Source organism: Pezoporus occidentalis, unplaced genomic scaffold (assembly GCF_034315485.1).
Source record: "Pezoporus occidentalis ecotype Australia unplaced genomic scaffold, CSIRO_AGI_Poc_V1 ctg91, whole genome shotgun sequence".
NCBI classification, from domain to species: domain Eukaryota; kingdom Metazoa; phylum Chordata; class Aves; order Psittaciformes; family Psittacidae; genus Pezoporus; species Pezoporus occidentalis.
In genome coordinates, this window is record NW_026916273.1 from 2,246,270 (window position 1) to 2,270,424 (window position 24,155).

Below are 24,155 nucleotides of genomic sequence, written 5' to 3' on the forward strand. Positions count from 1 at the left end.
TGAGCCTTTGGAGGCTTTCTTTCATACTTAACATATTTGCTAAATGCTATACATAGGTCTGCTAGGAAGTATTAAACTCTTGTAAGACAAGTATGTGGAAAAATATTTGATGAAATAAAAAATATGCCCATCACAGGGGGTTATCTAGGGTGATAATAAAATCCAACCAAATACTGTTGTCTATAGATTGTGTGCAGTGCATGGAGAGAGTTAGGTGTTGGACGATGGGATGTAATACAAAGTAATTGGGAGAAGCTTAGCTAAAATCTGCCTGCTGGCATGTACTACATGGCTGGGAGGACAGAACAGTTGACAGAGCAGTTGTTCTGGAGGGAGTCCTGGGTTCAGTTTTTGCTCTAGGGATTGCCTTAAAACCTAGAGGAAAAGATTTACTGGATGTTTCCTGTAGAAGCCATGCCACTATACAGTTGGGATCTCAAGATGCATTGAGCAAGGGGGGGGGAATGCCATGCTACAGTGCTGAAGACAGCCAAATGAAAATGAGGAGTACAGTTCTCTGCTCCTTGCACTGGTTGTCCAGATTCTTACCCAGCCTGGAGGCGAAACACGAAACAGTCGTTAAGGCAGAGGCTAGAATTTTCCTCAGCTCGTGCCCTGGCTGCTATGTTGCTGCTTCAGGTGTTTCTGCTGATCTCCAGAGTCATGACTTTCATTTTGTGTGAATAACATGCTCAGTGAGAATAGAAGCTACTACCCCTTCTGTCCCAAAAAATCATAGTGGGTGCAAACAGTTTTTGGTTCCATAAAAGAGACTTACATTAGCATCATGTGTCTTCATGTTCTGAAGTATGTCTTTTTGACTGCTTCAGGATGGAAATGGTGTTTATTTGTTTGATGCTTCATGCCTGTGATGCTATGTTCTGCCTTATGAAGTGTGTGAGCCAGAGCACTGCAAGCATGGTTTGGAGCAAAGGTAAGCATATCTGTTGAGTGATCAAAACAGAATCTAGTTTATTTTGGTGAGAATGAGCTGGTTAGTTTATGGCTACTAACAGGAATAAGCAGTTGTTAGTATATCGATACTTTCCTACCATACCTGCTGTGTATTATCATCTCCTGCATTGTGCAGTTTTTATGCTCTTTTGTGTCAGGTGAAAGTCAATCACAGAAACGGAGAGCAGAGAGCACATCTGTTGAATAGAAAGTTGCTATTTTTATATTTTCCAAACTAGAACTGCACTTTATAATATTAATTCTCCCTCTTCTCTCCCTGTCACATTGGAAAGATAATAGAAAACTGCATTTCCAAAGAGTAAAGAATGCAGAATGGTCTAGAGTTTCAGTCTCATACAGTTGGATTGATTTTACCATATCTCTCTTCAAAAATAAGAAGCACTTTTGTGATAGCTGAGTGCACTGAAGCCTAATGGGTTTAATTTATGTGCAGCTGAGCTGTAACAATACTCCATGAGCCATTACAGCTGTGCCTCTCAGCTGAACGGCTTTGTACAAGCCTCTAGTTAGCGATTAAGCACCACACAGTAGCTTAACCTGGAGAAATTCACTGTGTTTTACGAACACCACCTGTGCTAAATGGCAGCAACTCCTCTTTGGAGGCAAATCTATTTGCCCACAAAATGGGTTCTTCAGAAGGTTTGTTAATATGCGTTAAAAATATGCATGATGGAGTACAGTTGCATCTGATAGACCCCCATTATGTGCCAATTGCCATTTCACTAGGTTCTGGATGTTATGCTTGTCAAATTAATTTTGGCTGTACTAAAAAATTGGGCTAATATGGGCTTGTCCCACAAAGTTTGATGATGATGCTCTGACCCAAATAGTTTTTCCTTTAAAGGAAAACATTGCAACAAATGAAGGACTGACAAAAGGAAGAGGGTGATTTGTATAGCCTCATTTGGGCTAGCTTTGCCTAGTGGAGGTTGTAGAAGATTCCAGTAGTAATAATAAAGATATTTACAATAGATTTGTTCTAGAGAAGTCAAGTAGCCTTGCAAGGGTCTCATATTTTTAGGTGCCATATCCGACTTTCTGGTCTGTAAACTTTGTGGTCCGTTCTTTGTGTTGGGTTTTGTGGTTTTGTGGTTTGCTTTGTTTTCTTTTTTTTCATTCTTACAATCAGTTTTATTGCCTGTATCTTCATAGAAGCTGTGGCTGGAGGTGAAGTATGTGGTATTGGCAACTTATGAGCAGATGTACCATGTCTGTTTTGAAGTCTTGCATAGTTTAATGTCTTTGCATAGATGAGACCCCATTGGTTGCTGAGTAGAAGAACAGGCTGTATGGTACCCTGGAACAAGGGGAATTCATGAGACAAAGAGTTTAGAAAAAGAGCAATCATCTATTTGTTTTTGGGAAGTCATGGAATACCATGCATGGCTATGGAGAACCTGGTGTGGCATGATGTGTACATTAGCCAGAAAAAAGCTTGGTGAAATGTATTTTTGAGAAATATTAGGAAACCTTCCATCTTATATGTGTTGCAGCTCCAGTCTTCAAATTTAATTGGGCAGTGATTAAGAATGAGACACAGTTTGTTAAACTTATAGCTGCAGCATATAGCAGGTATTGTCTGATCTTGTTCTCACTTCTTTCTGTTATCACTGGTTGCTGTGCCGGAGTCTGCAATTTTTCCTTCATCTGTCTCATGCTAGGGATTGTATGAGATGATCCCTTAGGATGTGGCCTAAAGAATAAAAATGGGCTTGATGTTTTAGAAATGTCAGAGTATATTTGTTTTAATTGCCTGTGATTATTTCCAACTTCTTGTTTTCCAGCTTCAGCATGGTGAATAAACTTATTTTCCTCTTCTTGTTTTCCCTAGTATCAGAAATCCCAAAGCAGAGCTTCGCTTAGTTTCCTGTTTTCTTGGCAAGGAAGCATAATCTAGTCGTGTCCTCAGGGAGGCTGCCCTTAACATACTTTCAGGATTGGGCTTCAGGAAGGGAAGCATTGTAAGGTAGAGGCCCTGTGGCTCCTGAGCCACATGTTTTGCATGTTGTTCAGCTGTGCCTTGCACACTAGATAGCGCATGGGAAGAGCAGCAGTGCTGTGGCTGGCTGGGAGAGAAAAGTTAACAGAGGTGGATGAGTTCATGCTGCTGTCCTAGCCGAATCCAGCAGCCTTCCAGGTCAAACTTACAGAAGAGCAATGTAACTACTGGGGAAAAATGTTACTGACTGCCAGTATAATGCCTTCTCTTCTGTACTCTTTAAGGCTTATGGGACATGAGTCTTGTTTTTTTTTTTTTGTTTGTTTTCTGAAGATTTTGATATGTGATATGATGGATAGTCTACATGGCTGGGACTAACATGATGTTAATGCGTATGTTCTCCTGATCAATTGCAATGTTTAGAGAAAGCTTTTTTCTCAGTACTGAATTACTGAAATTCTTTTTATATATTAAAAAAAAAAGCCCAAAACAAAAAACAAGCCAAACCCAAACAGTAAGAAGCTTTCCTTGTAATTTTTGTGACATTGTGTGTAAAAATGTACAAAGATGTTAAGTACGTACAGGTCACTTCAGTATGGGATAAAAGTCTATCTGATTTAATAGGTAATTAGAGAATTGTGTTATTGTTTTAGGAGCTTAAATGCTACTCAGAGATCACACAGCCTTTCTTAGGACTAGAAACTAATTAAAAGAATTATCAGTCTCTGAGAACAACATAGTTAAAGGCTTTAGAACAACAGAATGCTCTTTATTCTGAAACCTTGCAGTATCACTTAGGGATTCTCCAATATGGATAACACCACTTGGATTTACTTTACAAGTCACATGTGACTCAAAATGTAGCTGAAGTGCTGTAATGTGCTTAGATGAAACAGATTTATTTGCAATTCAAAGTGATGTTGAAGAAGCTTTACAAAACCCAGAAGTGTTTGGCAGACACTGTCAGTTCCTTCAAAAAAAAATTAGAATAATAGGTTAGAAGCACAGTTCTTTGCTGTTTAGAAGCCCAAAGAGGATAGCTTCATACTAGTATATCACAATCAAATAGAATGTTCCTTATGCCAACCTCAATATACAAGCAACAAGAGTTTGTTTAACGCTTTAAAATTTGGTAAGCCTTGTCCTTTTAAGAGGAAATTAGGGCCTTCCCCACAATCAAAATGGATTTATTAAAATAGGAGATTGGTCATAACTTCAATCAGGATAATACTTAAAATATATTTATGTGGGTCTTACTATAAGAGGGCCATGGGAAGACCTTGGAACATGACTTTCCTATCATTGCTTGCTGAGCTGGAGGATATTTCATCTAACCACAAGCCAAATCCATCTGCATCAATGAGAAAATGCACATTTAAGGAAAAGAAAGGAAGTGGCTTTCCCTTGTGACCTAGCATTGTTGAATTGTCCCGAAGTGTTTTTAGCACATCTGTTTATGGTTCATTCTCTGTTTCAAGCTTTAAAAAAAGGACACTAAAATTCCTAATAAGTCTTGGTTGGAGGAAGGAGTAAATATCAATTTTCATGGTTTGTACCACTTCATGTAAAAAAATCAGTCCTCAGCTTCATGATTCACACTTAACTGCAAGAGGTACATAACTTCCAAACATGACCTAAAACTGTCCTAGAAGATACTCTTAAAAATTCTGTTTCATTACTATACAATTGAGTTGAAAAGTGCTAATACCAATGAAACTTATACTACTTGATTGTTTTGACTCTTTCTCTTCTTATCTGAGTGGCAAAGTAAAAGCCTCTACATGTGCAATACTATTTTCACAGTGTGCTGACCAGGGGTCATTGTATTTGTCCAAGCCTGGGTTTGGGCCTCCAGCGGTCACTGCTCTTTTGTGCTGTGTCCACAACAGTGTTTATGAGGTATTTGGAGTGGTTTGTGAGTGTTGCTTTTAGAAATCAGATTCTCTGGTAGCCTGTGTGCTTGCAGGACACTTACTGATGTGCTGAAAAGTAAATTGTGAGCTTTTACCATTGCTGGTATTTTCAGACTTTCCAAAATGAATATGGTGAAGGATAGAGGAGTTACATACGTTGGTAATAAGGGAATCATGGAAGGAAATCAACTGCAGGGATATTAGAGAGTATCCTAAGAGTTCCAATGGCAAACTTAACCCCTGTGAGTGTTTTATTTTGAAGTGAAAATCCTGTTGAGGGAACTTGGCTGAATTCCAGTCTTACAGTAATAGGTGCAAGTGTCAAAATCGTTGCGAAATTACTTTAATCTTTGACATTGTTTTCCATTTCTAAAGTGCTAATGTACAGTGAAGTACAACAACAATAAGAAATGACAGGCAAAAGCAGCGACAGGCAGTACCCTGGAGAGGTACAAACAACACTCACTGCATTGCTCACTTCCACTCCCAGGCACCCATCCATGTGGCTAGCACACATATACACCACACATTCCTACCCATTTTCCCTGCCCACCCCCGTATTTATACATTCTTTCTATATACAGATATGTTTGGCTGTTCCACAGCACTTCCATGACAGCTAAATAATTGAACAAGAATTTCCCTGGGTTTATGTGGCACTTTCCCTGCATTCTGCTTTTGCTTTGGTAGTCCCTCTAACAACTGACTGGAAAGATGGTTAACCCCTACACTTTGCTGCTTTTGTGACATAAATCTTCCTGCTCCTCACTGGCTTCCTTCGAGTGCCATACTGAGAAAATGTGCAAAGGTCCATTTCTTCACCTGGGCTAAATGTCAAACAGGTTAGTGTACAAAGAAAACAGACCATTTAGAATCTGTTCATTCCAGTGTCATGTTTGTTCTACAATCGGTTTTGCCATTCAGTGTGTCACAGACGGCCTCATGGTCCCCATTGCTAGAAGCTTGGCTGCCAGCAGGAACATATCCATTGTGCTCTGTTAAGAGATTGAAGGTAAAGAACTGGCATGGGTCCTTTTGTCTGCTGCCTTCTTGTAAGGGGCTCAGGAGAGAGCTGGAATTTTTCCATTCCTGGAATGTACACATCTCCATATGTGGGTGGGTGATTTTGCTCAGGTAGCCAGGACTGGGAGATGATGAAGATAATGTCCTCTGGCTGCCACTCAGGAAACTCCCGCTGTCTTCCAGAGAGTCTTTTCTGGGGTGTTCAAAGGAGCACCGGTTCCAGTTTCTGTAGCTGTAGGCCCACCACCCCAGCTGCTTTCGACGATGGCACTGGCATTTTAGGATCTGTATAAAAGCCCTCTTGAACTCTTTGCTTGAGCAAGGGTAGATGATTGGATTCAAGCAGCTGTTAAAGTAGCCAAGCCAAAAAATCACCTTGAAGATCGTTTCAGGGGGCTTCAGAGCTGAAAACAGAGATCCTGTCCAGAAGAAACAAGCAGAGACAACATCTGAGATAATTGGTTTGTCTGCCTTTAGGAATGGTAAATGTCCCATCACATCATTGTTAGAATCTCTTTATTAATTATTATTTAATGCTTTATTAAAAATCTTTAATGTGTTGCTTTCAGTTTTGGTCTTTTGGTAATGTTATTTTTGTTATTTGTAAAGCTAATAGGGAATGTCTTCCACCATCTGAAAGCTAAAGGAGAGCAAAAGCAGTGTAGAATTTAAACACAAAGGCCGCCTTTGACTTTTTTATGTACATTTCTGTTGTGCTAATATCTGTTGATCCCAAGGAAAGATCAAACCTCTGTTGTCCAAGCTGTGCCACAATGCACGTATGGAATAAGGTTGTGCCTTCTTCAAAAAGCTTTTGAATGCCATTTTTGAAGAAAAAGATCTAACTGCTCCCAGGCTTCTCAGAAGGAGTGTCCAGTTATACCTTATAATTGCTAACACATTCTCTGGCAACTCCTAAACATCATCCCCATATATAGAGTTTATTATGTTAGTACAAACTCTTGAAACCTGAAGTTAATGGTGGTTGCTTCCCTTATGGCAGGCATTCATAAAAATGATGTAAACTGAAAGAGGTTGTTTTATGAATATTTCCTCTTCTGTTCACAACCAAATAATTTCCCTAAAGAGGCTGCCCAAATGAAAGACTCATACCCGGAAACCCATTTCATGTACTTTTAGTATTAAAAACATGTAATTGATCAGCTAAATTTAGCAAGTGGGGCTTTATAAAAGAATGCATGACGTTTGTATAGCAAAACAAGCATACAACAGTTATCCAGCTGGGAAAGCACCTTTTTGTGTTTTCAAGTAATCAAAGAGCAGGGGTTCAGGAGAGAATTCTTATGTCAAGAACTGGTGTTAGATTTTAAGAGTTTTTCAAATGAAAGGTGACACTCAAGCCTGAATGTCATGTCTCTGAGAAGAGCAACCTTTTACACTGGAGTTGTTTCAGATTCCCTGGGCTGTGAAAGCAGCTGAGTCAGTGGTGATGATCGGGATGCCTTAGTGGGGAGGGATATGATTCTAGGCATATTTCCCATCTCAGAGCAATGTAGAGGTCATGGCTTGGGCCTCAAAACTATGCAAAAGCACTTCCCAGCTTCTTGGGTAAATAGCTCTGGTGTGCCGCAGCAGGTACCACTGTTTATCTAAATGAGGCCTGGTGCTGTCTACAGGGTCTGAGTCTCCTCAGCTCACAAGAAAGCTGAAGAGAGGTAAGTATTTGTCATTTCTCACACTTTCACTGCTCTCCTCAGTGTGTCAACTAGTCCCTGAGCTGGCTCAAAACGGAAAATAAGATGCTGAGATGGCATCAGCTCTCTTTAGAAACTCTTCCTCTCCTCACTTGGGCAATAGGAGTCAGGAAAGATCCTACAATTGAATTTTTTCCCTGGCAGTGTTTTGGGATGGTGCCAGATACCACTGTCTCTACCTATTGCCTTGGATCTAAGCAACTTGCTAGCCTTTAAGGTTAAAATAAAGGTTTTAACTGACAAGGTTCATAGTATTTCTTTCCTGACTTCTGCACTTTAATGACTTTTATTCCATGTGCAAGACTCTTGTAAGTTGAACCCATGTCCCTTATTTCTTTGTTGCTGATAATGATTTTTAGGGTTTGACCAATATCCATCTGATGGAGATGCTACATCTCTCTTGACCAATACTGCAGAAACTACAGAGTATAGCATGTCTAACATCAGAGAAACTATGAACAGGTAAATCAAATCAATGCAAGCACTTAGAACTGTGTATTGTGAGTGTTACAGAATCTTTGATGAAAGATTCAGAGACAATTCATGTGATTGGAATATGGAGATGGATGTGGAATATGCTTTTTAATTGGTATCAAATTTTTATGAAACTTTAGGAAAAGTTGGTTTAAGTTTATAAATGCAGTCATGGTGAGAAAGATGCTCCAAAATCTCCCACTTTGCACAGCTGCAAACCTTTTCTGGATTCATTCCCTAAATAATAATAGCTAATATTTTCCCTTCAGTTGAGGGAAAAGAGAAGCTTTGTGACTTTACAAAACAGGTACAAAGCATTATTATGTACATCAGGGAACTTTCTGGAGCTCATACTGATAAATTTCTTAAATAGTTTTCCGATACTCTTTTAAAATAGAAATGGGTTTTTAGTTCTTAAGGCCCAATGAGCCCTGTGAAATAGTTAAAGAGCTCCCATTTTTTCTTAAGTCTGAATGTTGAATGAGCAGTGGTGAATTTTTCCAGGTCAGTTAGTTTGCCTTTCTCTCATACTGTAACAAATGAAAATCTGGAGAACATTCCTCTACCAGATTTAAATATTTTTAGGCAGGTTAAATATAGACAGATTTTGGTATGGTTTTAAATAAAATTTTAAGGAAATTAGTGACAAATTATGTGAGGTTCTCTAGAGAGCAATAAAATGAGCTCAGCCCTGGGAAAGAAACCTGCAAACTAGCGCAGATAAATGACATGTGCTTGTATAATCTGTATATTATATATATAGAAATCAAATATATATATAAAATTTGTATAATATATATAATCTGTATATTATATATATATAAACCAAATATATATATGTATATATAAAAACCAAATAGAACTCCATACAGTGAAGACTAAGAGACCAAGCAGAGAAAAAATATTGAAGCTTATTACTGAAACCGGGCTAATCTTTGTAAACTGCTTCAAAAGTGCGTGTTCTTTAAGGAAGAAAGGTAAGGAGCTTATCTTTCATGATGATCTATTTTTCAAATGTCATTTAAACAAAATGACAACAGGCCAATTTCAGAAGCTGCAGCAAGCATTTTCATTTATGTTAAAGGGCAGCAACACAAAAGAGCGGAGAATTTCCTGATAGCAAGCCTGACTGACAGAGGCGCCTTTTGTTCAGGCCTGATCCTAGAAAAATCACTGAGGCCAAATCAATCATGCTCTGAAATGTAGTATTTTTGTAGTACAACTTTTGCCATGGTGGAGAAAAAAGGACTAAAAAGAGACAGGACAATTCATCTATAAAAACATAAAAGTTACCTGCAAAGAAGGAAATTAAGTTGTTTTCCATGTACAAAATGTCAAACATCTGAAGTGCAATGATTTGAATTGCAGAAAGACCGCAATTATGGATTGGGAAACACTTTCTGTCTTTCAAGATAGGAAAAATCTGGAACATCATGCTTGAGAAGGGTGTAAAACTTCAACCCTGGAGGCTCTTAAAAACAGAGTGGAGAGACATCTACTGATTTATGTACATCTGATCTTTGGAGTTGGAGTATGCCCTGAATGACCTCTTCAGATCTCCTCTAGTCCTTTCTCTGATTAACTCTGCAGAATATAACTCTGTTCATCGGGAGAACTTTATGGCTTAAGTTTTGGCAGCCCAGCAGAATTTTACATTTGCAGTACTTAAATCCTACTGACACTAGTTTTATATCCCCTTGGTAAATATATCCCTTATTTAGGTTGAGGATTAACTTAGGAAAGTGCCTGAGACAGATGCTTATTTAGACACTTATTCTCTTCAGGGCTTTGGAAAATTTCTGAAGTTTTGTGTTCAGTTCCTCCTCACTAAGTGGAATCCTGGCCTGGGTTTTGTACAGAGAAAGAAGAAATGCTGTTCTGCATTATCTAGAAGGTGGTTTAGGTGGATGTCTCCATACATGCCATATACTTCTAAATGTAGTTTAATTTGGTGACTATTATGCAAAGCTCCACTGCCTTTCGCCATATAAAGATATGAAAAACATTTTGATTAGCTTTTATATTTTTAACATTACCCTCTTGCCTACCTTGCTCTTGGAATTAACAACAATGCCTTTTATTTAGCTGCACACATGCTGTACCTCATAATTAATGTCAGGAGCAAAGAACTCTGGGCTATTTTGGTAACTTGATAAAATGATAAAGCTAAGCCTACTAGACACATTCTCTAAACATCACACTAATATTTCCTCCCCTAAAATCCAACTACTTTCCCATCACAGTCTGAGAAACAGATTAAATATTTTCCTGTGCTGATTTAGAGTGCTTTGCAAAATGGCTGGAAACATTTACATATGATTGGGTTCTCAGTGATTTATTTGTGATGGTGATAGCCAGAGTCACTCCTACTCAAACTGATCGCTCCGCTGATGCTTTACGTTTAACAGCCTCACTCTAAGGGAATGTATATTTTCTATTCTATTTTATTTTTCTTCACTAAACCCTGTGATTTATTAAAGAGCTTTACAATCTTATATCTGATTGCAGCATTACACCACTGTAGTTTTTGCAAAGCCTGTGTCCAGCACAAATGGAGACCAGGAAATAGTTCAGAAACTCAGTAAACTATCAGTTTTGGTTGTTTTTTGACCATGATCACTAGGCTTGATGGAGCGATTCAGTTTGGAAATATGCTGAGCAACAGCAAGTAGCATAAAAAGGAAGTATTTTATCTAGTAAAAGCTAATTTAATTTAGGGTCTGATTGGTTCTTTACCATGAATGCTTTATTGCACAGAGACTAAATAAAGCACCTCAATGAAATTAGGGAACATTGTGGGAAACAATCTGTCATATTAATTGGCTTTGCATATTCTGCAGAATATCTGGCCAGAACATTACTACAAATTCAGACTCCACTCAAGTCTGTGGGAGACTTCGAAATCTTTTGGAAAGGCTCATAAGCACTTCAGTGGACTTAGGAAGAGTACTTAAAGTAGCAAGATGGGCAGCAGGACAATCTTCTGGACTGGCTTAATCCCAGCACTCTTAATTAAGGTAACTGTTCACTAAAGGAGGTTTTGATGTAGACCACCACAGAAGAGAAACACACACACATACACACACACACACTGCTTTCTCATCTTCTTTCCTGCTCTGTTATTTTTTCTTCCATCTAAATATCTGCTCCTTTGCTACCTCTCACAACTGACCACTGTATCTGTAGAGAAAGGAGGATGGGAAAGTTAAGACCTTCTATTTCAGGATCCTTAATGCAATAGTTGGTGACTTCTTGACAAAAGTGTAATACACGGGACATGTTTGAGTTTCCACTTCCACTTATGGAAGAAAGAACTTACTTAGGATCAAAATCAGACCTGCCAGTGCAACCAACCAGCCAGACTAAGCTACTTCCAGGAGAAGGGAGAAAACTTGCTACTCCAGTTGTATATATATGCAATGTGATCAGAGACTATAGGGGTTAGCTGGAGTTTAAATCTGAAAAAACCCATGTAAGACAATGCTTATGAACTAAAGCTTTTGAAATCGCCTTTGATATCTCTGTGCATTCTGCTCTGTGTGCTAGTTCCAGCCACACAGAGGAAATAACTATATATACGTGACCAACAGTTGTTTGTGACAGCAGTCATTTGTGAAATGGCCCTGGGTTCCAGTGTGTGGTTATATTTCCTCCCATCATTGTTCATGCAAGGAATATATATATTTATCTGTGATGGGAGTGAAAGCCAAGAACTTAATAGAATTACAGAATTACTGCAGTGGGAATGGATGTTACAGGGCTCTTGTCCAGCCCCCTAATCAAAGCAGGGTCAGCACTGCATTAGGTCCCATGAAGCCTTCCCTTTTCCAGGCTGAAGAAGCCCCGTTTCTCCACCCTCTCTTCACACAGTGTGCTCCAGCTTTGTGATCATTCTGATGCCACCACTGGACTCATCCAGTTTATCACTGTCTCCCCCTGCACGGACACAGTACTCCAGACACAGTCTAGTGAGTGCTGAGTAAAAGGGCACAGTCACTTCACTCCGTCTACTGCAGGCTCCATTCCTGTTATACAGCCCAATATGCTGCAGCTTCCATCTGCAGATAGGGGCATTTGAATGGTTTTACATCCTATGGTAATGTTTTCTGTGAGTGTATACTTTCAAGAATGCCGTATCTTTATTAGCTGTACCAGGGGGAGGAAAATTTTAAACTATTAATGATGTTTCTAATCTAAAATTAACCACATTCTCCTTTACTCTCTGCCTCCTCTTTAACAGCTCTGCTTTTTCTTTTTCCAGCCAGGCATGTTCACTTTCTAGTTACTTAGTTCCTTTTTCCTCTTAATTTTTAAATGTTTATTTCTGCTCTCCTAATGTCTTATTTAGTTCTTAACTCCAGCTACTAATCTGTTTTCTAATCACTTGATGTTGTGATAATTAACTTTTTATTAATTAAACATCAATTTTTAGTAAGCTGCATATTTGATATCAATTAAATATATCAATTACAGAATCATCAGTTCTGTTTAGAATCAAGTATCTGATACTTGAATTAGATAATAATTAGGGCAGAAGTCTTTGAATTTCCTGGATTTAAGGAGAAAAATTCTCTATGGGTGAGGTTTGGGTTGTCAGGTGCTGTTTTCTGCTTGTCACAAAAAATCACATTTCTTCAAACAGCAGTTTTGCTCAGATGAGGGCCAACCCAGGGTGAGTGGTGGGTGTATGTTCCTGTTTACTGGAACATATTTGCTTTTATTGAAATAAAATGATCTGGAGTTTTTTAAGTGCTTTGCTGTGTGTCAGTTGATACTCCAGTAATAAAAACTAGAGTGCTTCACTGCATGGGTTTGTCATCATCTGGCGATTAAAGAAAAGCCATAAAATTTAAAACTACTTGTCTCTGTTCATCACAAGTAGAAAATTAAATGTTGGCATTCTGGAGAGAAAACTACCTCTTGCTTGAACACTATAAAATAGAAATAGTTAGAAACTTGGTAATCAGTGTTTGAAGTTTTTTATAGAGGTTACATCAAGTTTCAATAGCTAAGGTACCCTTGGAAGGCAAACATATCCTCCTTCATTCAGAGGAGAGAATTTCTTAATTTTTTTACAGGTTGGAGTCATTCTGACTGGAGTTAGAGCTGGGCTTTTCAACATTCTCCACAAGAGAAAATTCCAATGTTTTTAAAATGGCTGTGGTGATGAAAAGCATTGCAAAATACAGAATGAGAACAAATGACTTCTGAAACATGAAACGCAGGAAGCTTCAACAATATCAAACCCTCTCTCCCAGTCTGTTCTTGAGAAGACAACTTCTGCAAAAATTGTTTTGCAAGAAATTTGGCTTATGGTGGAACTCAGCCTTCTTATGAACAGTGACCTGGTCAAGTTTGTCATGCAATCAGTAAGAGACTTTCCCAGTGCTGGGCAGCAGATGAGTCCCGGTGGCCTAGCTGGGGAGCTCCACTTCTCCCCTGCAGCTGATGCTGTGATCCCTTGCTGCAGCTAGAGCTGCTGGTAGCTGCTAATGGCTGAGTAATGGCCACTCCCTAACAAAAGGGAAAGCTCAGATGCTACATGTGTATCACTAGTAAAATTCTCCCTGTAAAAGCAATAAGCTGGGATTGTTGTGAGTTTAGAAATGCAGAAAGGATGTGTTTGTCTTTTATTTAAACTTTCTGCAGTCCTTTCTACTACATGCTTGGCCAAGTCGGCATGCCAAGGTTTTAAAGCTAATTGGATTTCTAAAGCTCCTGATTTCTTTCCTTCCAGCATTCAGTGTTTGTTTACATTCCCCAAGACTTATTTAATGTAGGAAAAAAACCCACAGTTTACAAACAGTAGAGGATGAAATTGAAAGTGTGGTTATAAAATTAAGAGTTGATCAAGCCAGGGAGGACTGCAGGCCTTCTGGAGAAGAGGGTTAGGATAACAGTGAAAAAAGAGCTTGAGAAATAGGAAGAGCATCCAAAATCAACATAATTCAATTCAATAAAGAAAATGAAGGAAAGATGGTTAAATTACAACTACTGCAAACAAGTAATGATGGCTAGCATTTGGCTATGTTTTTTTAGTATGCTCATGTCTTTGTGGGATGCCTTGGGCTGCATATCCCAGCAGCGTGCAGGCTGCCATGCTGGGGGACACCATGGGAATCACAGTAATCCTGCAGACAACACCATGCTGCAGAGCTGCACCCCTGTGTTTGTGGGTAACTTGTGTGTGTGTTTTGGGGGAGAGTACTTTGCTGTTGAGGAAGGAGAAATATCAAATAAGGAATAACTGACTAATGATACTGCAGAAGATAATGCGGGAGAAATCGAAATACAAATATGATGCTGTTGCGAGTACAGCAGTTCTCATTCTTCACTGTATGCATAGGTACACTACAAATATGACCAAGGATCTAGATCAGCTCTGAAGAAAACTGTCCTGGTTTTGAAGAATTTAGGTCCTAAAACTGACTACCTGTAGCAGCTGTGGGATTCTCTTTGCTGGAGCCTTCTGGCCCTGCAGTGAACAAACGTTTGTGAGGGGTGATGAAGGTATCATTCAACCAGTCCACAACCCTTGAGTCTTTCATTTCTGTTTTCCATCTGAGTCAAGGATGCCAAACAGAGAAATCTCCCCTCACTGTTTTGACAGGGTAAAAGTGGTTTATACTCATTTCTCCATCCTGTTCGAACAGGGAAATAATTGTCTGCAAACCAGTCCATTATAGGTGTTAACTGAACTCAGCAACTCCTACCAGTCTAAGGCCTGATCCTGTTTAGTCAAGTTCTTAAGCAGGCAAATTAAAATAACAGACATACACAGATGTAGAATCTGACCGTAAAGTCTACATTCGTCTATTGCTATGGCCATGAGTAAGAGTAAAGCCTAAGGAAAATTTTCCTTGCAGTCTTGTAGGCTGAGAAAGCTATTGTTTTTATTGCCTTCTCCTAATGAAAATTCACAATTTCTTATCATCCACACCATCTATCTCTGATAAAGGGTGCCTCATATTTCACATGAGCAAATCATTTCTATGAGACCTACATGAACTTCATTCAAAATGGCTGAATTTTGAGAGCCTTTTAAAGGCTTCAAAAATAGAGACTCATCTAGAATGGCCAAAATAAAACCAAAACTTTTCCTCTCTTGAAGCTTTGCTGATAGAAGTTGTGGTAGAGATAGGGGTCAGATCATTTTACTAAAAGCCAGAGTTGCTACACCTACTTAAATGCCAAGCAAGTGCAAAGCACAGTAGCTATATTTGTATTTTTAAAGGGACAGTGCTTATGTATTGAACCACAGAGCTATTACCACTGGCAAAATGAGAGTTGAAAGTCATTTGTAAAAACTTATGGTACAACAGACCATTTGCAAGTTGTTATTAGAAGAGCAACAGAAAAGACAAATAGCAGCTTTTTTGCCCAGCCCAGAAAGAAAAAGCAAAAGGAAAGCTGTAGTTTAAAAAAGAGCAGTAAAAAAAAACGTAACAGGATTAAGGTTTTTCATGTCTCATCCATAATTGTCATATTATTAAAAATTTGGAGTACATCTTGAGTAACAACATATGGAGATACAAGATATGGAAAATACATGAGATATGGAAAAAATCCATCAAGCACTCACATTTTTGACACAAACCCTGTATAATGTTGGACATACTGGTTTACCACCTCTCAGTCCAGAACAGCTGTGATAACTGGAGAGAATTCACTTTTGTTTAAATTGTGTTGCCCTCATACAGATATGATAAAATCAAGATCAATTTTAGTAAGAATCTTGCTTCGTGCTTTGAAACTGACAGTAGATAGGGGCAGACACGTGATCGTGTTGTTATTATTTTGTCCAAAAGAGTTACAGACTACTGTAGCTTGCGAAGCAGAAATAACATGGACCAAGCTTATTATTCCTGTTTTTCAAAAGATTGGTTGATGAAGAGTGTCTAGAAAAGCTCATCTCCCTCTCCTGACATTTCAGTTATTGTAATTAAGTATCTCAATTACTGGGAATGCTTTGATGTTTTTCACCCTTTATAACTAAGGCAATCTATCTTGTACATCGCTGGTAAATAATAGGGTTCTAGCATGGAATTGGGTAACACAGATACAAAGATACTGTGTGAACTTCCATTATATTTTTTCTCTGTTGTTACTTAGGCACTTCTGGTTATTGCTTCTCTGTTTCTAAAGATCACTTGCCCATCAAAATGGCTCAAAATCTTGCAATGGACTGTGGAGGAGGACTTTAGTGAAGATACTAAAAACGTTAACACTTTTTGTTCATGTCTGTATCTCATAGATAGGCACTCTGAAGAGCATGCAGCTGAGATCCTGAGGTCTGGTCTCCATGCTTTAGGGCCATACACACACATAGAGCTTTGCTCAGCGCTTTCATCCAACCTGAGCAATAGCACGTGTGTTTGCAGATGCCTTTGGCATAAGGACCTGAGCCCACTGCCTTGCTGATTGCTGAAAGCAGTGTTTCCTCTGAAATTCTCTCTTTCCTGCTGTAACTGATTTCAGTAATTTTGAGATTTCTTGTTGCTGCCCAGTGCCTTAGTCCTTATTTTCTTTTTTTCCATGGAGCTTTCTGATCACCTGAGATAGGAGCTGCTGCCCTCCCTGAGCCTGAATAGTTGACATGAGTTGATTTCTTTGCATTTTTTTTCCTCTATTGCTTTGTATATTTGTTTTTGTAGGACTGTTCACTTCCAGGTTTCCCTTTGCTCCTCTGACCTGCAAATCAAAAGCCTACATTAGAAGTACCCCAGAATTTGTGCAGTTTCATTTGCTTTGATAACAAGCAACTTTGTTCTAAAAGGTAAAAGCCTGTAAGTAACGGTAATTGGCATCGTTTGCAAACAAAAGGCTTAAACCAGGTTTTAAGGGAGGCTATTTTAGCAGTAAAATGAATCATCTTGAAATAATCTAGTCCTCCACATGTGACAAACCATGCTGTACTGGTTAAGAAATGCCCCTATGATGTTTAGTTTTACAGGAATCGGCTGGAAAATAGGAGGAGCGGGTTCCTGCTATCCCCTGTGCAATTGAACATTGTACCAAAGATTGATCTGCAAGAGGGCAGAGGATCAGATTGCCACATATATCACTTCTTTGTCCAAATTCTGTACAACTATTAATTTGAGGGCATCAAACCAAAACGAGATGAAAGAGAAACCAGCCCTCAGGCCTTGCAGAAAGCAGAACCCAGTAGCATTGACGACACTGGACCTAATGCCTTGAAGTATTTCCCATGGGAAACTAAGTGGCCTAATTTGGTATTCTTGGTGCAGAGATGCAGAGGTTGGCCTGATGTAACATAAATCTACATACTCGCATAACATTTTATTTTAAGAATAATTTTGTATTGGCTGCCATGTAACACGCAGAATATTTTTATGTTCTTTTTTATTATTTTATAGAAAGATTTGAAAATCTTAATACATAAGGATAGTCAAACCAGTTGAGGCTCCTGGGACCTAACCCCACAGCCAGTTAAGTTACAAACATTTTGTTTCTGACTTCAGTGTAAGATCACAGGTTTACGTGGGAGCAGGGGGAATTAGGGAACTGGGAAGTGAATAATGCTTTGCTGATCTCCACTGGAGCTAAGCTGGGGAAGTTAATAGGCTTTGGTTAAAGGTGATGAGTTTTCCCATTGCAGGGTGAGTGTGTGTGTCTGGGAGAAGACTGGGAAGCCCACTCTGGTATCTCAACTAACAGGAGTGAGACTAAACTTTTACCTAGTAGTGAGGGGGAAATATATGATCTTTCATTTTGGACTAATTTTTAGATAAAGGTATTGGCATAAAATTGGATATTCCTTTGTTTAAAAGAGGGAGTTCTAATGATCATTACCTTATTGCTGCAGGGCTCTAGCCTTTAGACAAAAATAACCTATTTTACTCAGCATTTTTCAGAAATGCATATTTAATATAGTCCTGATGCCTAAGAAAGGATTTGCATGAGGGGAAAGAAAAGAAACGTTTGTTTTAAAGAAGCAAGATATTTACTCTTCAAATCTGAGTCACTGAACTTATGGCACAATAAGTTGTCTCAAAGACATCTATGTCTTCATTTTATTTCTTATGCTGAACCACAAATAATTTTGAGTGGCAAGACAACTGTTCACAAAGCCACGGAGTATGTATGAATGTGAGCAATACGGATATTCTATAGATGTATTGCCATCTGGAAAGAATAGCTACTGGAATAAAAAATTGCTCACAATTCTCTTTGATGCCAGTTTTGCTGCATCATCAGGTGCTTAACACTAAAGGCAGTGTGGTTGAGTCCTTCAAAAAGAGATTGTGGATCATGCTTTGTGCTGATCTTTTCATGATGCTCAGTACATGACAGTGTCAGTACTATCTTTTCTTAGATACAGAGCTCTGTTAGAGAGCTTTCCTTGCACAGCCTTTTGATTCTTGCTTGAAAAACACTCTCTAAGTGTTAATATTATTTCTTTTCCTTTGTGTCGGAATATTTATTCAAGCAGTACCCCGGCTTTCAGCACTGCATCGGTTCCCACTGTATATCTGCCACCTTTGTCTGGAATATCAGAATGGGAGATGTGGAATATATTGAAATACCAGAGTGGAGGAATTATAATTTTGACTAGGAAATTAACAGAAGACCTGAGAACACTTAACATGAAGGAAACTTTTCTGCGTAGAAGCAGATTTGTTATGACATGGTTTTGGGGTGTTGCAGAAATAACATTTACCAACGTGTCAAATGTTTGATGGTTGGATCCTCAGAACACCAGGGCTGCTCTGCTGATACCATTCTGCAGAGTCATGGTGAGTGAAACAAGCAGCAAAAAAGAAATAATTAGTAAAGCTGCAGATGTGAGGCTATGATTTGGATTGATAGTGCAAATGTAAGGTGTGAAAAATACAGGCTAAGGAAGAAGCCTGTCCTTCCATTACAGGGAAGGTAAGTATCTAATCTGGACTCAGGAGCAGAACAGATTTTACAGCTTGCAGTCCTGCACTGATGAGAGAGTGGGTTGTGATTAAAGCAGCCCAGGGCACCTATGGAGAGCTTTGTAAACTATGAGTACCTTTTGGATTCTACAGTTAGAGTATCGCTGAAATTGCTTTTATAGTGTTGTGTGCTTTGTGTTAGGGTTCTTCATAGCTTTTCAGTTAATTTTGTGACTTCAAGCAAAAGACTTCTGGTAGGAAGAATGCAGCACACAGCAAGCTCTTTAGGAACTCTTCCTCCACTGCTCTATCCTCTCTTCTAGTTAGGAATGGCTGCATTATGCATGTCAAGAAAAGGTCTTTTCCTCACCTGTTTTAGAGAGCAATGCTTTAGTCATGCCTAACATTGTTAATTAACTTTGCACTGATATGCAGAGATGAGAAGTGCAAGGTTCTGAAGTGTGCTGAATAAGTTAAAAGCAGAGATCAGGGACAAGGACAAAGTCAGCCCTGTTCCTAGTCAGCAAAACAAAGAGAAAGTACCTACTATTCAAATGCTTTTGGATACTGTATCAGATACTATGTATACCTCTTGTCCTCCCATTCTTAGACCGAAGGCTTTCAGTTAAGAGTTGGGCTCCTGAAAGGATTTCTAGACAGAGGACAGGAGAGCCAGCAGAGTCTCCATTGCCCACCCGAGAGACTGATCCTTTTACTTTTCTGACACAATGGCAACTCTTTCTGAACTTTCCTCTGTGGGGTACCAGGTGCTCACAGTGCTGATGTGAGTGTGTTGGGGGTTGGAGTCACTCAGTTGTGCCAGGTCAGAGCCCATGGCAGTGGGTTTAGCTGGTTCAGCAGCCCCGCACGTCTGCCAGCACAGTGTGCTGTCGTGGAGGTTCTCAGCCTGTCACCTCACTGATGTCTTGAACGCAATTTGTATGAGAGAAAATCATATTGTGACAAGCAGTAAATTCTCCTCTCAGGTGTCTTAAGCAATGACTTTTAAACCTCACAGAAAAGACTAGGAGTTTTGAAATAGCTTCCCAGAGGGAAAATTGATACTCTTTCAAGAAACTTAATTGTTTCTCACATTGCTTCTGCCCTGCGACCATGATGTTTTTAACGGACTGGTCTGCATCTGTGTTCATTGAACAGTGACTCCTGCTAGCTACAGATATGCTCTGCTGCATTCACATTTGCTTTTTGCTCCAAAGTTCCTTCAATAATTGAAAATCAAGGAGGGAATCTGCTTTGCCAAGGGAGCATGACCTACTAACTACTTATCTAGTACGGGTTCCATATGGTAAAAATACATTTCTATCCATAGGTATGTATTTTTGCAATAGTTGGAAATGTGCTCTATGTTATGTACAAGGAATTAAACTTCAGCAGCCAAGGAGAACTTTGCTCACAATTTTCTTTCTGTTTGGAATTTTTTACTTCCTTAATATTACTTTTATGCAGATCTTGAATCATAAAGATATTTAAGTTTATGATACCATAAGCTAGAGGTTATAAAGTTGCCCTGCAATAGCTTAAGTAGTTGTCTTGCAATAAAGATGCTAGTCTAAATGATATTACACATTCACTGCAATTATAACACTTCACTAGGACCAGGTTGCTGAACTCAGTTTAGTTTTCTACAGCAATGTCTAAAAATATTTGCTTATCACTCATTTAGAAATGTTTTTGTAGGGTAACTAAGTAAACACAAATACAGAACATTAATGAATGTTTTTTCTCCTTTCTTTTCCCATCTCTTTCCCTGTTTAGGCTGCCAGATTGTCTCTGTCTCAGTGAAATGAATTTTGGGCAGATATTTCTGAGAGCTTAGTAATACAATGCCTTGAGATATTCCCCTTCAGAGATAGTGCTGGTATTAAAGACCATGCAAGCAAATTTCACAAGCACTTGGGAACACAGACCAATGTATTAAGGCTACATCAAATGCTTTAATATTTTAAAGTTGAAAGTGAACAAAGTAACTGCCAACAGCTCACATAGCAGTCTCCTGAAAGACCTGTTGAAATTAATGAGAACTTTTCTGCGGAGATTGGTGGGCTTCATATGTTTGCTTTTGGGATTTGGTCAGTGATGTTTGAAATGAGAACTAGAACATTTTCAGCTTCATGAATAGGGTTAATTTCCATTTAAGGCACCTAATAATGCCAAAAGATCTATTGTGGTGTAGTCCAAACATCTAATAGTCAACTAAACTGGTTCTTATCTAGGATTTTTGTTAAACATCCTCTAAGGATGTTTCTGAAGCATAATTCAATTTGAACAAAAGCTGTAAAGGGGGATTTAATGTATAAACTCTGAAGATGTTGCCCCCTGATTTGACATCTGCCCCATCACTGAGAAGGACTACCCAATGGGCAGACTTTCTGCAGGCTGCACACTTCACACAGTTTCTGCATGAGTCTTTGAAAAAAACAGCATCAGGAGTAAATGGCTTTCACGTGCCTCCCTTTCATCTGTTCACTGAGGTTCTCAAAATGAGATCTACTTATCATTAATCTGACTTTTCTTCTGTGATATTTTTGTGGTAAATAACTAACCCTCTTCCTTCCCCACCCCTCGCAATCCCTTGGTAACCAACTTACCTAGTGGCAGAACAATGAAGAAAGGTAGCCAGCACAAGATAAACATGCCAACCACAATTCCCAGCGTCTTGGCTGCCTTCTTTTCTCTAGAGAATTTAAAAAGTTTGAAAGCTACGGAGTTCCTGGGATTGTGACCCTTGGGTTTGGTGCTGTTTAAAGTGTCCTCATGAATGTTCTTGTAATGAATCCGTAAAGTCAGCTCCTTGGAGTTGGACATTTCTTTCATAACCCCAGCTTCCAGGTTTTTAGTAGTCCTTTTTGCTACTATGTAGACCCGACAGTACATCACAAGGATGACGATTAAAGGAATGTAAAATGACCCCAAGGACGAAAACAAAGCATAGAATGGTTCTTCAGTGATACGGCACTCTTTGTCATCCTTGGGTGCTGGTTCTTTCCAGCCCAAAAGAGGCCCAATAGAAATCACCATGGAAAGGACCCAGACACCTATGAGAGCTAAAATTGCCCTTCTTCTTGTCACCAAAGTTGGATATTGGAGAGAATAACGTACCCCTATATATCTATCTATAGAAATTGCACATAGACTCAAAATAGAAGCTGTACAGCATAGCACGTCGACTGCTGCCCAGATATCACAAAATATCCTCCCCAAAACCCAGTAGCCAAGGATTTCCAGTGTAGCAGAGAATGGAAGGACAGTAAAACTCAGCAACAAATCTGCTATTGCGAGGTTAATTATGAAATAGTTTGTAGGGATTCTTAAATGTCTATTGCAAGCAACAGAGAGAATGACGAGGATATTACCTACAATAGCAAAGAGTATAAAGGCACCGAGGATAAGCCCCACAATTATTGCCCTATTGACATCCAAGGCAGGTGAATCCAGGTTGCTTGCTGTCTCATTGGAGTTGTTTGCAGAAAGATTGCCATTATTCAGTGCAGACCCTTTCAAATATCCAGGTATCGATGAATTGGATTTATTGCCAAGGTAGGTATTCATCTTAAAAATCATGCTCCATAGCAAGTTATGATTGGATCCCTTGCACAACACACAGATGATCTGAGCTCAGTTGGAAGTTATCTCTCTACCCAAGAAGTTGCTGCAGAGCCCCGGCCAGGTTTAGGTTGAGAACTCATCTCCCCAGCTGCCAGCTATAAGCACGTAAAACTTGCGCAGCGTGAAGTCCTCTGAAGCCCGTCAGAAATAACAGGCTGTTCAAACTTGCTTAATTTCTCCTACGAACTCGTTTGAACAGAAATTAGCAGGCACGGGTCTTGGCTGGAGCTCCAAAGTAGCTTTTTCAATCATGACGTCCCTGAAATGAAAGACAGGTTTACTGCCTCCCCTTGCGCATTTGTGGAGCTGTTGGAAGGATGCCCCTGCCTTGCTGCTGTGACAGGCGTCTCCAGGAAGGGTTTGTCAGCATTTAGGCAGCTCTGCATGAACTGGCTGCCTGTGCTCACACTGCATGTGCTGGTGACATCACTGCGGCCGGCCCCGTCACAGCGCTAGAGGGCAATGCAGTTCAAGTTAAAACTTCCACATCAGCGTCTGAAAGCTAAACAAATGGAATATATCAATTTTAGTTAAAGCATTTGCCACATAAATCTGGATTGAAAGCCTTTAAAAAACAAGTTGCATTATCTGAGAGAAAATATACTCGGTGGGATGTGGTGGAAAAAGCAATTTCAGTACAAAATGATGTAGCGCCCTTTGCCTTTTGCTTGAAAGAAAATGTGTTTATTTTGTAATGGAAGTGAATCACATGCCATTTTAGAGAATTAATCATCTCCCACCTTCTAAGAACAAATAGGTAGGTTCCAAAAATCCCTAGTTTCCTTGCAGATTCAGTGTTTAATACTGACATAAAACCACGTGAAATAGTTTGTTTCTAATTTGTAAACTTTCTGTTCATAAAGAAAAAGTAACAGGTGATCAAAATCTCTATCAAGATCTTTACGTGTGTTCTCTGATCCTGTATACCAGCCACATCTGCGGCTTCATCTCTTCTTTTCTATCTAGATAACTTTTTCGAAGCCCAACCTTGAACAGAGCTGAGCACCTTTACCCACAGCCAAAGTGAAGGTAGTGAAAAATATTTAGTAATCTTCTCAAGGTATTCTTCATGCTTAAGTATCTTCCTATATCCTTGCTAAAGGCTGTGAGATCAGTGAGACTGTTGTTAACACACCATAGCTCTGGGAACAGCTATCTGCTTACAGTGTCCCATAAAGGAAAAAATAAGTAACAACTGATTTGGTTTTTACATTTTAGATGTTTCAGCCTCTAATGTTGAAAACAGCGGTGTCTCGGTGTCTTCATTTTGTGTGGCTGTGGATCACCATGTGTGAGAGAAATCTCTGATCTTTATAGCTCGGTGCCATTTAAAACACGAAGTGAAAGATTAGCTGAACACATGACTGCCAAAATACTGTTCTCAACTTTCTGACATCTGATTATGCCCTACAGCTGTTGCCTGCAGTATGCTGGTTACTGTATATTGATTTTCCTGTTACAAAATATACTGTGTTTAAAATAAAAGGTTCATTTTTAATGATGCAGCTATGGCTGAAAGTTGCAGCTCAGTAGCGTGTTTAAGGACAAACCATGTAACCAAAAGCTCTGGTTGAATTTTATTTGAGGAGTGTATGGCGGATGTTTG

At 39.2% G+C, this 24,155-nt stretch overlaps 1 protein-coding gene across 2 annotated transcripts; it reads right to left on the bottom strand.

The window, feature by feature from the left end:
* Positions 1–5,151: 5,151 nt before the first annotated feature.
* ADRA1B (adrenoceptor alpha 1B) lies at positions 5,152–23,054 on the bottom strand. Of its 2 annotated transcripts, none has more exons than XM_062605335.1 (2): positions 21,532–23,054; positions 5,152–6,299 (listed from the first exon to the last, which is right to left on the bottom strand). In XM_062605335.1, the coding sequence occupies exons 1-2, from the start codon at positions 22,502–22,504 to the stop codon at positions 5,707–5,709; spliced, it is 1,566 nt and encodes a 521-aa protein (XP_062461319.1). In that variant the 5' UTR covers positions 22,505–23,054; the 3' UTR covers positions 5,152–5,706. The 2 variants fall into 2 exon arrangements, with proteins under 2 accessions (XP_062461319.1, XP_062461320.1); XM_062605336.1 differs by having other exon boundaries at positions 5,152–6,269; positions 21,532–23,032.
* Positions 23,055–24,155: the final 1,101 nt, after the last annotated feature.